This window comes from Lethenteron reissneri, chromosome 22 (genome assembly GCF_015708825.2).
Source record: "Lethenteron reissneri isolate LAM-NWPU_2019-01 chromosome 22, ASM1570882v1, whole genome shotgun sequence".
In the NCBI taxonomy this organism is placed as follows: Eukaryota; Metazoa; Chordata; class Hyperoartia; order Petromyzontiformes; family Petromyzontidae; genus Lethenteron; species Lethenteron reissneri.
This window is the reverse complement of record NC_083800.1, coordinates 14,943,099-14,957,282: the sequence shown is the minus strand read 5'-3', so window position 1 is coordinate 14,957,282 and position 14,184 is coordinate 14,943,099. Positions and strand designations below refer to the sequence as shown.

Genomic DNA, 14,184 nt, shown 5'->3' with positions numbered 1-14,184 from the left:
CTCCCTAGGGTAATCATAGCCGGCCAGTGTCAGGCACGCTAGAAGTAGGCTGTCCGTAGCCTGTAAAGGATTGTGTACGTACTGTGTTGTAATAAAAGAAGTCGCCTCTACGAGTGTTCTTCGGAACCTATTACAATGGGTGAGTTTCCAGTTTTTTCAGTTTTTCATTTATTAGGTAGCCCTGTGAGTCATGCGGCTCTTGACTCGGATGCAACCGCAACAAACAAAAACAGAACATCTTAAGTGAATCTTGTTTGAAGCCTTCGTGACTGCAGGAATCCATACTCTTTGGTTCTTTCGGTAAAGTTACGTAGGTAGAAAAATGCAATAAATCACGACGTTTCGGGCGCAACACAAGCGCCCGTCATCAGGTGGAAAGCATGGCTTGCTGCTGAGGCAGACTGTGTTAAAAGGTTTGCAATGGTGTAGCGCAAGGGTCATAAAGAAGTGGCCAGGGCTAGTGATGTTAATGTGAGAAATTAGCATGTAACTGTAAGCTAGGAGCGGCCTCCTCGACGAGGGCACGGAAGTGGCTATGTTGATGTGAGAGATTAGCATGTTAATGTAGTGGGTTCAATTTAGGCGCACACACTTCTTGGGAGCACTCATTTTTAATTAACACAACGTTTACTCAACAGTTACTCTACTCTACACAAGGGTGGTGACCACCGACACACTAGCTAACCACATGTATTTTGGTCTCTCTCCAGCGTGACCCAGCCAGGTGGCTGCTGGCAGTCCGCTCACTGTAGGTCTTCTCTTCTGGCATCTTCACGAGGTGTCTTCATTCTTCTCAGGAACAGCCCTGCTCTGCCTTCACACCACGCTTATATCTCGTCTCTCTGGCGTGGCCGGCTCCGCCCAGGCCACGCCTCCCTTCCCAGGCCACGCCTCACTTCCCCCACCTCTGGAAGGTCCGGATCCCTCCAGTACGTGACCCCCCAGGCACCCCCTTGGGGCCCCCAGCCCTCGTACGGGCCAACACAGTAGTGACCGTTCTGTCACTACATTAATGTGATTCTCACATTCTCACATTAACATAGCCACTTCGTGCCCTCATCTAGAGGCCGCTCTCCTATATTACTTACCGTATTTTCCCGCATATAACCCGCGGGTATACTAGTTTTTATAACCAAACAAGACCCTGCGGTGTATATGGAGGTGCGGGCTATCCCAAAAAATATTTTTACACGTGTGACATGTCATAACGCGTAAAAAAAAATCATGGTAGGACTATCCACTATGCAACACTTACCTTTGACTAAAGCACTGCTGAATAACCCCTGGCACTAAAATTGCACATGTTATCACGTTTTAAATGAATTGTACAATGAAACGACAATGTTTGGAGAGCTGGGGGAGAAGGGTGGGTTGGGGGGTGGGGCAGCTGGGGGAGAGAGAGGTGGGGGGGCGTTGCGACGAGTTGCGTATGCCGCGTATTGTCTGCGCAGTGCGCAATCTACCAGTGCTAAAATTGTAACTGATCTACCGTTGTGTCACCTATTTATTGGATATTTACTTTGTTACTTATTATACTCTTAAGTTCACTCGTTTCCGGTTAGTTTGTTTTTTTTTGTGCACGTTTATGATTTTAATGTTAACAATGTCTAGTGGAATGATTTACGAATGTAAACGACGTAAATATATGCATGCATGCGGGGTATATGGAGGTGCGGGGCTATCTTAAATTTCGATTTAAAGCTTTCGTGAACTGCAGGGATTCATCTTCTTGGTTCTTTCGGTAAAGTCACGTAGAAGGGAAGTAATAAAATAATAAGAATAAAACATAATAAAATAATTCTCACGACGTTTCGGCCACAACGCAAGCAGCCGTCCCTCAGGTGAAGAATGAACTGGGTTGGTGTTGTGACCTGCAGTAGAGTGAATGAGTGGTGTGACCTGCAGTGGGGTGAGTGGGTAAGTGGGTGAGTGTTTTGATCTGCAGTGAGATGGGTGAGTGGGTGAGTGCTGTCACCTGCAGTGTAGTGAGTGTTGTGACCTCCAGTTTGGTGGGTGAGTGTTGTGATCTGCAGTGAAGTGGGTGAGTGGATGAATGAGTGTGTGAATAATCTTGATTTGAAGCTTTCGTGACTGCAGGAATTACTCTTTGGTTCTTTCGGTAAGTCACTTAAAATGCAAAATAATAGATCGATTGCAACACAAGCAACCGTCATCCGGTGAGAACTGTGTGTAAATGCAACTCGGAGAGAGACACATATACAGAGAGAGAGACAAACACAGATACGGAGAGAGACACAGAAGAGAGACAAACAACAGAGAGGGAGAGACACTTAGAGAGAGAGACACACAAAGAACAACGCCTCTGTGACGAGGTATCATATAGATCCCGGAGGGGGGGGGGAGGGGCTGCAGTGACCGGAGAGATCGGCAGCATGGGGGAGAGAGAGGGGGGGCAGTGAAATTAGCATTTCAATGTGAGTGAGTGTTGTGATGCCGCCGCCACGAAGCCGTTCAGCGGGCGCCCCACCCAGACCTCGCCACCACCAGTGACGGAGCCGACCTCCGCGTCCCCCTCACCTCACCTCACATAAACACACCCGCACGCAATTCCCCACCCCCCCCCCCCCATAGAGCTCCGAGGGGAAGTGACCTGGCCGACCGGTTTTAATCCGAGAAGCCCTTATCGGGATTAACCTTCACGGTTTCCGGCGACCAGGGAATTGGACGACCTCCACCCGATGCATTACGATTGCATGGTCGCGGTGAGGGGCGTTAGGCCACCGCGGTTGAAATGCATCTCCCACACACACCCCCACGTATTGAAGAGACAGGCTGAAGAGGGACGGGACGGCATAATTTAGTATGACAAAATGGGCTCGAGCGCGCAGGCACCATTATTAGGGGAATTAGGGAAGTTAAAGGATAAAGCTGAAATTACGAATAATCGGCGGTATGATATTTGGTTCTTTCGGTTAAGTCACGTCTAAAGATAAAATAATAAATAAATTAAATAATAGCATACGACGTTTCGATTGCAACACAAGCAATCATCATCAGGTATAATGAAATAGCGACATAAAATCTAACCAGAAAACTATAGACAGACATATTAGCAGACAGATATCACCAAGATACATAGAGGGAGCAACACAGGAACCAGAGAGGGTGATACGTAATCAACCAGGCTATGCGTTAATTGTGTGTTGACCGACTCTCTGTGTTGTATTACATTACATTTCGATATTTTGCTAGGTTATTGAATTTTAGTTTGTCCTTCTGATTTTCAGACTTGCTTGCCGTGTCATCGCACTTGCAGAACCTTGTTTTTGGACACTCATTGATATGCAAATGTTTTCCCTAACCCCCTCCCTCTCTCTGCCCTCCTCCCCCCTCTGTCTATTTAAGGCCACCCCACAGAGATGATCACCCCTCTCTGGTTCCTGTGTTGCTCCCTCTATGTATCTTGGTGATATCTGTCTGCTAATATGTCTGTCTATAGTTTTCTGGTTAGATTTTATGTCGCTATTTCATTATACCTGATGATGATTGCTTGTGTTGCAATCGAAACGTCGTATGCTATTATTTAATTTAATTTATTATTTTATCTTAGACGTGACTTAACCGAAAGAACCAAATAATCATTTACTGCAGTCACGAAAGTTCTAAAAATTAAGATTGAACCCTTCTACGGGGAAGTTTTGAGCTTATCCTTTTTTCTCTCTCTCTTCTCTCTGCCTGTGTCTTCTCTTTGGAATGTTCACACTTAAATTCTAACTTAGCAATCTTTTAAATACGTAATCAACCAGGCTATGCGTTAATTGTGTGTTGACCGACTCTCTGTGTTGTATTACATTACATTTCGATATTTTGCTAGGTTATTGAATTTTAGTTTGTCCTTCTGATTTTCAGACTTGCTTGCCGTGTCATCGCACTTGCAGAACCTTGTTTTTTGGACCACTCATTGATATGCAAATGTTTTCCCTAACCCCCTCCCTCTCTCTGCACTCCTCCCCCCTCTGTCTATTTAAGGCCACCCCACAGAGATGATCACCCCTCTCTGGTTCCTGTGTTGCTCCCTCTATGTATCTTGGTGATATCTGTCTGCTAATATGTCTGTCTATAGTTTTCTGGTTAGATTTTATGTCGCTATTTCATTATACCTGATGATGATTGCTTGTGTTGCAATCGAAACGTCGTATGCTATTATTTAATTTAATTTATTATTTTATCTTTAGACGTGACTTAACCGAAAGAACCAAATAATCATTTACTGCAGTCACGAAAGTTCTAAAATTAAGATTGAATCAGCGGTATGCAGCGGTCCGTGCAAAAATTCCCACGGCAAGCCTTTGTGATGGATGCCGCCGCATAATTGACATAACAAAGGCATGCATGAGAATGGGATGAACTAGAATGAGCGCCGGAGGGGCGAGTAAGGGCTGGGGAGGCGGGGCCTGGGTCGGGGAGATAGGATAAAAGCGATCGTAGCAAGGTAGAGAGGGATCTCACTCCAAGAAGCCAGCGGTTAAGGCGGCTCCCAGCTCTGCCCTCCGGACGTCCGAGCGACGTGTCCAGACGAGCAGCGAGGAAAACCCACGGGACACCGAATAACTTCGAACTGGTGTGAAGGAAGGACGAGGTGAAATAGTAGTCATAAGCCGATAAATAGGGAATAGGTCCAGGGTAGCAGAATAGGCCAGCCTCGTCGATTCATACTTATTTAAGCCAATAATTCTTCAGGTAGCGCGAGAATAAATCATTAATAGCTGAGTTCGTGGCCATCGTGTGATCTCGCGAGAAGTGTGAACGCGTGTGGTGGCGTGTATGACGGCGGCTCGCCACGTGGGAGCGCTGCGCAGAAGCGGCGCAAGAGAGGGTGACCGCCGCGGAGCTTGTGTGGTGGGTGGTTACGTTTCCGCCTAGTGTAGGATACAGGTGCTCGATTAAGAAAGGGAGGTTCGTGGTAGTGTGAAGGGACGTAATACTACTCGGTTAACTAACCATGCCTACTACGCGGACCCGAGGTGGAGGGGAATCCTCGAGCGAGAACGGCTCCACCCATGGAGTGAGGAACCAGACAGCGGTTCGCCTAGCAGCGAGGGGGCGAGTAGTAATGTTATCCCGACCGTCAGCATTATCGAGGGATGGATCTCGGGGGCCAGCGACCCCCACAGTGTTGTGACCTGCAGTATGGTGAGTGAGTGTTGTGATCTGCAGTTAGGTTGGTGAGTGTTGTGACCTGCAGTGGAGTGGGTGAGTGTTATCTGCAGCGAGGTGAGTTAGTTGGTGTGTCGCGACCGCTGCGAGTCCAGGAGATCAGAATCAAAATCTTTATTTAGACTGGAAAAATCCGATGAGCTGTGGAGCTCTTTTTCACAGACAATGGGGGGAGGGGGGAGTTGGGGGTCAGTGGGGACAAGGCGGGAGGCAATGATCCGGCCAGGGTATTGGAGTGGTAAAACCATTACACAGAGATGGAAACCACTGCTGCAGGAGAGAGAGCAAGGGTGATATTGGAAGAGCATTTGCATGTATGTAGTTGAAGTTCTTTCGCACCGTATGCAGCCAACTGTGTTTCAGTTTCATTAGGTATAACCCTGTGAGCCATGCGACTCGGGTGCAACCGCAACAAAACAAAAACATGAACAAGAAACATCTTAAAGTGATCTTCTTGGTTCTTTCGGTAAAGTCACGTAGAAGGGAAATGATAAAATAATAAAAATTAAACATAATAAAATAATTCTCACGACGTTTTTGCGACATAGAATTGTAATGTATTACTGTTAGTAGCTCAGCTTATTGGAGAGTATATTTAGTATACTGATGATACTATGTAGTTTATACTTTAGTTTTTTACGTGGTGGTTTAGCAACTGCAGCTACATACTATTAACATTCCTTCCCTTTGTTAATGCTACCCCCTACCCCCTCCCTTTGATGCTGCTAATCCTGCATAATGCACGGGCATAATATGACTTTGAAACCCCCAGCCCACCTCCTACGCATTTCCCATAAATATGCTAAATTCCTCTTGATATGCAAATTATTTTGTCAAGGCGCTCCTCTTCCCCCTCCAACCCAGCTTAAATATACGCTCCAAGCTTGGTGGCGTTTCATTCTTCACCTGAGGACGGCTGCTTGCGTTGTAGCCGAAACGTCGTGAGAATTATTTTATTATGTTTATTTTTAAATTATTTTATTATTTCCCTTCTACATGACTTTACCGAAAGAACCAGAAGATGAATCCCTGCAGTCACGAAAGCTTTAAATCGAAATCTTAAAGTGACTACACGCAACAGAAAAATCCAGGAAAGAACAGCAAATTATTCCAGAAAAAAACACCGTATTTCAACGCTGTGTGCAAAAATCCCAGTGGGATGCAAGTCAAATCAATAACAGCCATAAGACAATGTACAGTAGATTAAAGTTATCAGGCTAACTCTGTACTACAACAAACAAACATGGCTAAACCAAAACGTTTTCAAATCACCAACATGAAGCTATAAAAAATAATGTAACAGTGATCATAGGAACTGTGATTCAAATTTAACAATAAACGATATACATAACATGTACGACCAAACTTTGCAGCCATAGCTGGCTGCATGAGTCACTCCATAACAGCAGGAGCATCAGTAGTAGAATAAAAAAAATTCAATACACCTTTAAAGATCAGCACACTATTATCAAAACTCAAGATCATACTTTCCAGCGGTCATCCGGAACAATACATTTTATTTCAGGCCATTCTGAAAATCAGTGGCAGCTTGGGTGTACAACTCCTCTAGAGCAGTTTGAGTGAGATACCAGAGCAGGGTATGGGCCAGAGGCGAGCGGGGAGAGCCAAAGTGAGGTCTAACTGGGGGGGGGGGGGGGGTGTTGAGATTAGTGGGGAGTTGACATTATAGCGAGAAAGTGGGAGATGGATCAAGGCGTGGATTAACAGGAACCAGCAGGAGCAGAGCTTTCAGGGGCATCCCGGAGATAGTGTGGAGGGGAGTGTGGGAACTGAGGCCCTGGGCGGCCGCGGAGAGCCCGGAGCGTCCTGGCCGTCTCCTTCTTGGGACGTACCACACTGTGCAGATGGACATCCATTCATTGCTCTCCGGTGACACCTGTGAATTGTCAAGGACTGACAAGCGTGCGCATTAAAGCACCTGAACCAGATTCGGAACTCATTCCAAGTAGGCGAGTGGTTGTGAGTGGGCGAGTTTCTGAGTGTGAGAGCGTGGGTGTGTGATTGTGAGTGGGTGAGTTAACAAGTAGGAGCGTGAGTGTGTGAGTGAGCGTTTTGGTTTGTGATTGTGATTGGGCGACTTAACGAGTGGGTGATTGAAAATGTGTCTTTAAGAGTGTCTGTGATTGTTTCAAAATACATACATTTTTATCGTCCTCGGGGGGCTGATTGGCCTGAGAACTGCGACTGTGGTGGCCGACATTGTGGTGCAGTGTGCAGTGGAGAGCGGTTGGTGTGTTTTGCATTGTGTAGCGCAGGGTGTGGTTTAGTGAGCGGTGTGGTTTTGGTTGGTGTGGATCGGTGAGCGGTGCGGTGTGTGCTGCAGTGTAGGGTGTGGTGCAGTGTGGGGTGAGGTGTGTTTTGCAGAGGTTAGTGGCGCGGTGTGTAGTGCAGGTTGTGGTTTGGTGAGCGGTGTGGTGCAGTGTGAGGTGAAGTGTGTCGTGCAGGGTGGTGAGCGGTGCGGTGTGCGCTGTCTCTGGTGTGCAGGACGGCAATGATGGCGGTGAGTGCTCCGTGCCGCGATCCGCCAGCGTGGCTCAGCGGCGTCTTCCCGTATGGCGTCACCATTTCCGCGCCTCCTCCTCCTCACAGCCTCCTCTCCTTCCATACGCCTCCCTGCTTCAGCAACACCGCGAGTACAGATACGGCAGCATCCTACAGCGCAGGATTCTGGCATTCCGACCTCGCAAAGTTCATGAAGAAATTCGGGCCATCCGTGCATCCTGCTGGGCAGAAGCTCCTCCTGTCACATCCGTGGCTTTACCGCAGTGCACCGTTCACGACGGTGGACAGCGGCTCCGTGGCATCTCCCAGCCAATGGATTTACGAGCCAAAAAATGCTCCTTATTGGCAAGTCACTGCGGCTATGCTCGCACAGAACACCGCCGGCATCTGCGAGACTACGTCCAACGTTCGTTCATTAAACCAAACGGGAGTGGAAAGGGCAGCCCGGCCGGGGCATGCGAGAGGTGCCGAGGGGGGCGGCAGCGCACCCTTAGCCCAGGTGCAATCGGACAAGTTGGAGGTTCACTCCTCGGGGCGCGGGCGTGGGCGCGGGTGTGGGCGCGGACGAGGACGTGGAGCCTTGGCGCCCGCCACCGTGCAAGTCGGCGGGCGCGGCAACTCGTGTGGAGAGAAGCGGCCGCTGCCAAGGAAAGAACCCGAGCGGGGCCGGCACGCCGACCCTTCCACGGCGCCATGCATCTCCAGGCACGGACACAGCTGCTGCTCCAGGCTCACTCACTACAGCTTTGACGGGCACTGGCAGTCCGTTTGGAACAAAGAACAAATCCCAATTATCACCTCCGTCTTCAGCCTCGCTCCTGACCCGCTTCATTCCAAAGCCCCCAGCACAAAGAGGAGGAGAAGCGCTCACGACGAAACCGATAGACCAGCGCCACGGCCCCACGATGGGAATTCCGTCCTCCCTGTGGCCGTCAAATGCGAAAGTCCCGCTGGCTGTTGCAGCGGGAATGTAACAATGGAAGTAAATATGAACGCAGCTTCTGAAACTACCACCTCTTCCGTGCCATTTTTACTTCCAGAAATTAAAAAAGAACCCTTAGAAGAAGTAGGCGTTTGTGTCCAAGCTGCAGATGCAGACGCCCAGACAGACGCCGAGCATTCAGCAAATGAGCGCAACGTAGGGCCCGGTGCTGTGCCTTCAACCCGCTACACACTCGAACCTCTGAGCATAACTCTGCCCTTTGGCGCCGTTCCTTCAGGGGCACATGTAAAGGAGCTCGCAATGGATTTGGAATCGCGACGTCTGCCCACCCCAAGTACTCATGAGAGTCAACAGCTGTGTGCAGCAGAAGAAACCCCAGGGAACGCTTCTGTCGGTCGGCGTGAGAGTAAAGACTCGGAATCAGTTTCTGCACGATATGCGGAGGGGGAGACAACACCGCGCGATTGTGAGACGCACATCAAGGCAGCAGCTGTGATTGTGGGAGTGGCTCAGCCTGGGAGCAACGAGTTTGGTGCCGAGCATGGACAGCCGGCCTTGGACGAGGGAGACGCTGCTGCCTCCTGGCCTGAAAAGGTCACGGCTGGTGGCGCGATGCTGGTGGCGCACTCTGCCTGGGTGGAGGACATTGCCAGTGTCTCGATGCTGGTGGCGCATTCCTCCCAGGTGGAAGACACGGCCGGTGTCGTGATGCCAGCAGCGCGCTCCACCCAAGTGGAAGACACGGCCGGTGTCACGATACCGGTGGCTCGCTCCGCCCCAGTCAAGGACACAGCCGGAGTGGGAGCCAAAGAAGCGGGTACCTGCTGCTTGTTTGATCCGAGTGAGGAGTCTGCAGCAGAAAAATATGCGACCCCAAAGTCTGCACGGGCCATGAGCGGAGCCTGCACATTTCAGCCAGATGATGACACAGGCCTGCCCAAGGTTACAGAAGTCCCCGGGTCTGTGTGTACCGTGAGCTGCCCGGGTTTTGGCTCTCGCTACATCAGCAAGGAGAAGGCAGACCTGGCAGCGATGGAAAGCATGACGCCCGGTTTGGGTGAACATACGGCCACTGTGACTTCAGTTCCTCAAGAAACGAGCGCTGCACGCAAGACCTGCAACTCTCATTCTGCCAAGATGACTCGGCCGACTAAGAATCCTAAAAAGAAAGTGTCGAAGATCACCGTGAATGGGTTCTGCGTATCAGAGTTTGGTGGGATTACCGCAACCAGAATTGAAAATCTCTTCACTTTGTTGTCATTGCACGCAGAACTCATGAACATTGCAGACTGTGTAACGGATGCCTACAAAGACGCTGTGTCCCAGGCAGAGTGGACGAAACACAAGGAGGAGGCGGCCATGCTCAACCATCCGCGTGTCCGCCGAGCAGTGCAGCGCGTCCTCCGGGCCCTGGTGCTAATGGAATCGGCGTCCTCGTGCCCGTTCCCATTCGTGCTGCGCCATGGCAGGACCTTCGTGCCTCTCGCCGCCCTCCGGGAGACGATGGTCATGGAGCTGTCGAGGCACGAGCTGGTGGGCGTGCTGGCGCGCTGCGCCGTGCCGCAGCGGCCATCCACTCTGACGGAGGAGGGTGTGCTGCGGTGCGCGCCATGGCTCCGGCGTGGCTGCTTCACGCTGCTACGCATGGCCCAGCTGCACTACGTCTACCCACACCTCTTCCACACCGCCTGGAGGGTGCGACGCAGCATGGGTGAGTCTTCCGCTATCTCTTGATGCTCGCACTCGCTTCACATAGTGTATAGATTGTCGTCCTTCCCCCACACATCCAATTGGTGTGGTTGGTAACGATTGATGGTTGGGATTTAAGAATCACTTATTCTGTGTTCTATTCACCTCATGGTATAATTATCTTCATACTTTACATACATTTCTGTATTTAAGTCAATTAATGCATCGCAATTATCTGTATAACAAAGCGATTAATTTATATGCACCCAACTAGTGTGTGCACTTGTGCGGTTCTGTTCGTGAAATATATCTATTTCTCATGGGAATTATTTTTGGCCCGATTTTTATTTGCTTTAATTTTGGTGACCCAGGATAACTATTTCAATGACCCTTATCCTGGCCTCCCGGGCTCCTCTCCTGGTTACACAAAGCATACTTGACCCACAACGTGCTTTGTCTTTCAGGGGGCGGGAGGAATTTTTCGTGGACAACATGCAAAGTGTGGCTGGAGGGCGAAAGAGGAACCCCAGAAACCCTGGAGTACAAGCTCGGCTCCCACATCTCCACGGGCAGCACCACCTCCCAGGAAGCGCGCCAGAGTCACGGCACCGGGGCCACCCGGGGACGTCCACACGGGAGCCATTCTGCGGGCCCCACCGCTACCGGCACCGGCAAGATCCCCGCTCGCGGCGCCACGTCCACCCAGCCTCCGAAGACGCCGCATGACGCCGGTGGCGCCGATCGCTCCTCGCGCCTCTCGGCCCCCCCAGTCGCTCACTTGCCTGGGCTCGTGGCTCCTGGGCGGAACGGCTCGGCACATGCCCCGGCAAGGCTGGGGAGTGAACGCCGCACTGAGGACGATTGCTGGGCGCGTCCTTCCGTCGTGCCGCCAGCAGGCACCTCTTTTCCCACAGCATCCCCAGCGTCTCCGGACCCGCGGCACGGGGAGACTGCAGCGATGCGCACATGGTGGATGGAGGAAAAACGTGCGTGTGCCCGGCACAACATTTTCATGTTCCCGAGGGTGAGCGTCAAGTGCCTGGATGCCTCCGCAGCACGGCGCGGAGGGAGTGGCGCTGCTCTTGCCTGGCCACCGGCAGAACCGGCCATGGGCACACAGCCTCTACGCAAGAGGCAGAGCCAGCACTCCCCTTCCAGGCAGTTCTTCAAGAAAGCAAAATCATCTTCCGTTTAGAGACAAAAATTAGAATGATTGTCAGGGATCGTGCATTGGTGTAGTTGTTTCTGCCATGGTGACTTGCCATTGCCAGGGTGGTTGTAGTCTGTGCACAATGCACTGATACGTGACGGTATTCCGATTGCACAGTACGCAATGCTAGAGGGTTAGAGCTCACCGGATTCAAAGCGCTGCAGCACAACGCCCCACAAGACTCACGTGACTTGCACGTTCCCGCACAGTACACCCTGCACCAATGTACATTGTGCTCGCTGTGCGCTCCGCACAATCTCCTTGCGCCTTCTGTAAACAAAGTGTCAGCTCGTAGGCCACCCCTCAGTGATGCACATTGCCGTGTTGGTATACAAAGCACGAAGAGCTCGGCACGAGGGTCAGCATCCTGGTTCGTGCCAGCTGACCAGGGAAATATACACTTGCAGCTACACTGGGGAGGCAGGCAGTGGGGTTTGTCAAAACTGTCATCATTGTGTTCTGAAGCACTGAAGTTATTTGCTGTGTTGCGGTAGCGTTGCTTTATATGTGTATCGTACAAAGTGTAATGCGGCGTAAATGGGGTTGTTGCTTGGCTCGGGTCCAATTACACGGCCCGGGGTATTGGGGGGCGGAGCCTGGTCTGCGGGGCGTGTGGGAGGGGCCACCGTTCACCTCGGCTCCAATGGGAGGCGAGGTGAATGGGGGCGGAGCCAGCGGGGTAGTATGGGAAGACCGGATCTGAGGATCCGGAAGGGGAGGACTCAGGGTCACGTGGAGGGAATGTATATAAGTGGGAGCCCGGAAGAGGTCGGGGAAGTTAAGAGGCTGAGCCACGTTGGGTGGTGAGGAAAGATCCGCGCCATCGGCCACGTGACTGAAGGACCTCTGCACGCCGTCGGCCAGCGGTGTGCGGAGTGCGGGAATAGAGGAGCTAACGGAGGAGCGTGTGTGGCACGCGAGAGGGAGCGTGCGCGGGGCGCGAGCGAGACGACACTGGTCCGAGAGGAGGCCAGTGGGGGGTGCAGAGCAGAACCTAAATTAAAGACAAACGGAGATCAGCATCGCCTGACGGAGTCTATTATTACAAAAGAATGGAACTTTTGACCAGATACAATATGCTCAAATTCTCTAGACTCTGTGACACTGTGACTTATGAATCAATGCCCAAACCATAACTGGTGTGGAATTAGGTATTATTCGCCTTCATGGTGATTCATTACAGCGTGAAGTCTGTTGTAATATGAAAGGTGCCCAGTTACCGCTTTCAAAATAACTTGTGAATATTTGAGCAAGTATTTAAGAAAGTATTTAATCAGTGCTTTTTTTGGCTGAAGTCTGCCTGCCATGCGGCCGTGTGGGAGGGTGCACCGGACATTATCCGCTGGCCACCTGGCCCATCGTAACCTCATTACCACCATTGGCAAAGGTGTTCCACACACCGGGCTGCTTTATATTCACCGAAAAGACAAATGGAGCCCTGCTCAGGTGAATAAGTTGCTCCAATGTTGATGCCCTTGCAGTGTTGGTGAAATGCACCGGAGCGCTCTTACCAGCTGTCTACCAGTAGCTTCCATATCACAACCCGATGTTTACATTCTGTGCAATTGCATTGTTTTTTTAATGAAAAAATTGTCAGTGTTTCACAATTAAAACACGCAGTGATTAAACAAAACTTCACATTTTTGCAGATATTCGCTATCTCTTTAATTGTGTTTTATATATTTTAATAAAAAAAGACATCTCACTGGTACAGACAAGTTTTATTGCTGTTGTTTGAACACCGTGCAGCTGCTGTCTGTGTGCCTTGTCAAGATATTAATATTGTGATGTTATTTGGTTCTTTCGGTAAAGTCACGTAGATAGAAAAATAATAATGAAGTGAATGAAAATATATATATAATTAAAAACCACGAAGTTTCGATCACAACACAAGCGGTCGTCATCAGGAAAAGGGGGGTTTAACCTCTAAAGGCAAACTGTTTATAAAGGTTTAGAATGGGCGTAGCCCAAGTGTCAGCAGCATGGCCGAGACAGCTAATGTTAATGTAAGTGATGGGCAACGGTGGCGTTGGTGGTGGGTTTCCACCAATTAAAGGGCTACAAGGTAAAGGCTTAACATGGGCGTAACTCAGTTGTAGCTTTAATTGGTGGAAGCCCACCACCTGTACCATCATTACCCACTACTACCATCACCTCTAGCAGCAACCTCCACCGTCAACAGAATTAACATTATTTGATAGTAGGAAGTGCTGGTCTTTGGCGATACAGATGGGGAACAAAAGGCTAATAGGACCCTCGGAATATCCTTGGTAACAATTACTGTATGCCACAAATCTTAGTTAAGCATCAACCCAATAACAAATTATGGAAGTATTCGACCTAAGATCACTCATGAAAATACATAATACGACCAAAATAATGTATCCATGGGTTTAACCAACCGCCTTTATTTTCCCCAGTACCCATCATAGCACGTTGTAGCAGGAAATAATATTATGCGTGGAGTGCCTCCCTCTGAGTTCCACAACCGCGACGTGAGTGCTGCTCACGCTACTCACAACGTGAACCAAACATGGCTATGGTGAAGACACACACACACCCGGAGGATAAAGGGTCAACAACCTCACAAAGATCAGCAACTGACCAATGATGACCGAAGAGCGAAATCAAAGGAATATCT

General features: G+C 50.1%; 1 protein-coding gene across 1 annotated transcript; it reads left to right on the top strand.

Moving 5' to 3' along the window:
• Window positions 1-7,130: 7,130 nt before the first annotated feature.
• On the top strand, window positions 7,131-13,012 carry LOC133345684 (uncharacterized). The gene is made up of 2 exons (XM_061556652.1): window positions 7,131-10,355; window positions 10,798-13,012. The coding sequence occupies exons 1-2, from the start codon at window positions 7,691-7,693 to the stop codon at window positions 11,526-11,528; spliced, it is 3,396 nt and encodes a 1,131-aa protein (XP_061412636.1). The 5' UTR covers window positions 7,131-7,690; the 3' UTR covers window positions 11,529-13,012.
• The last annotated feature ends 1,172 nt before the right edge of the window (window positions 13,013-14,184 follow it).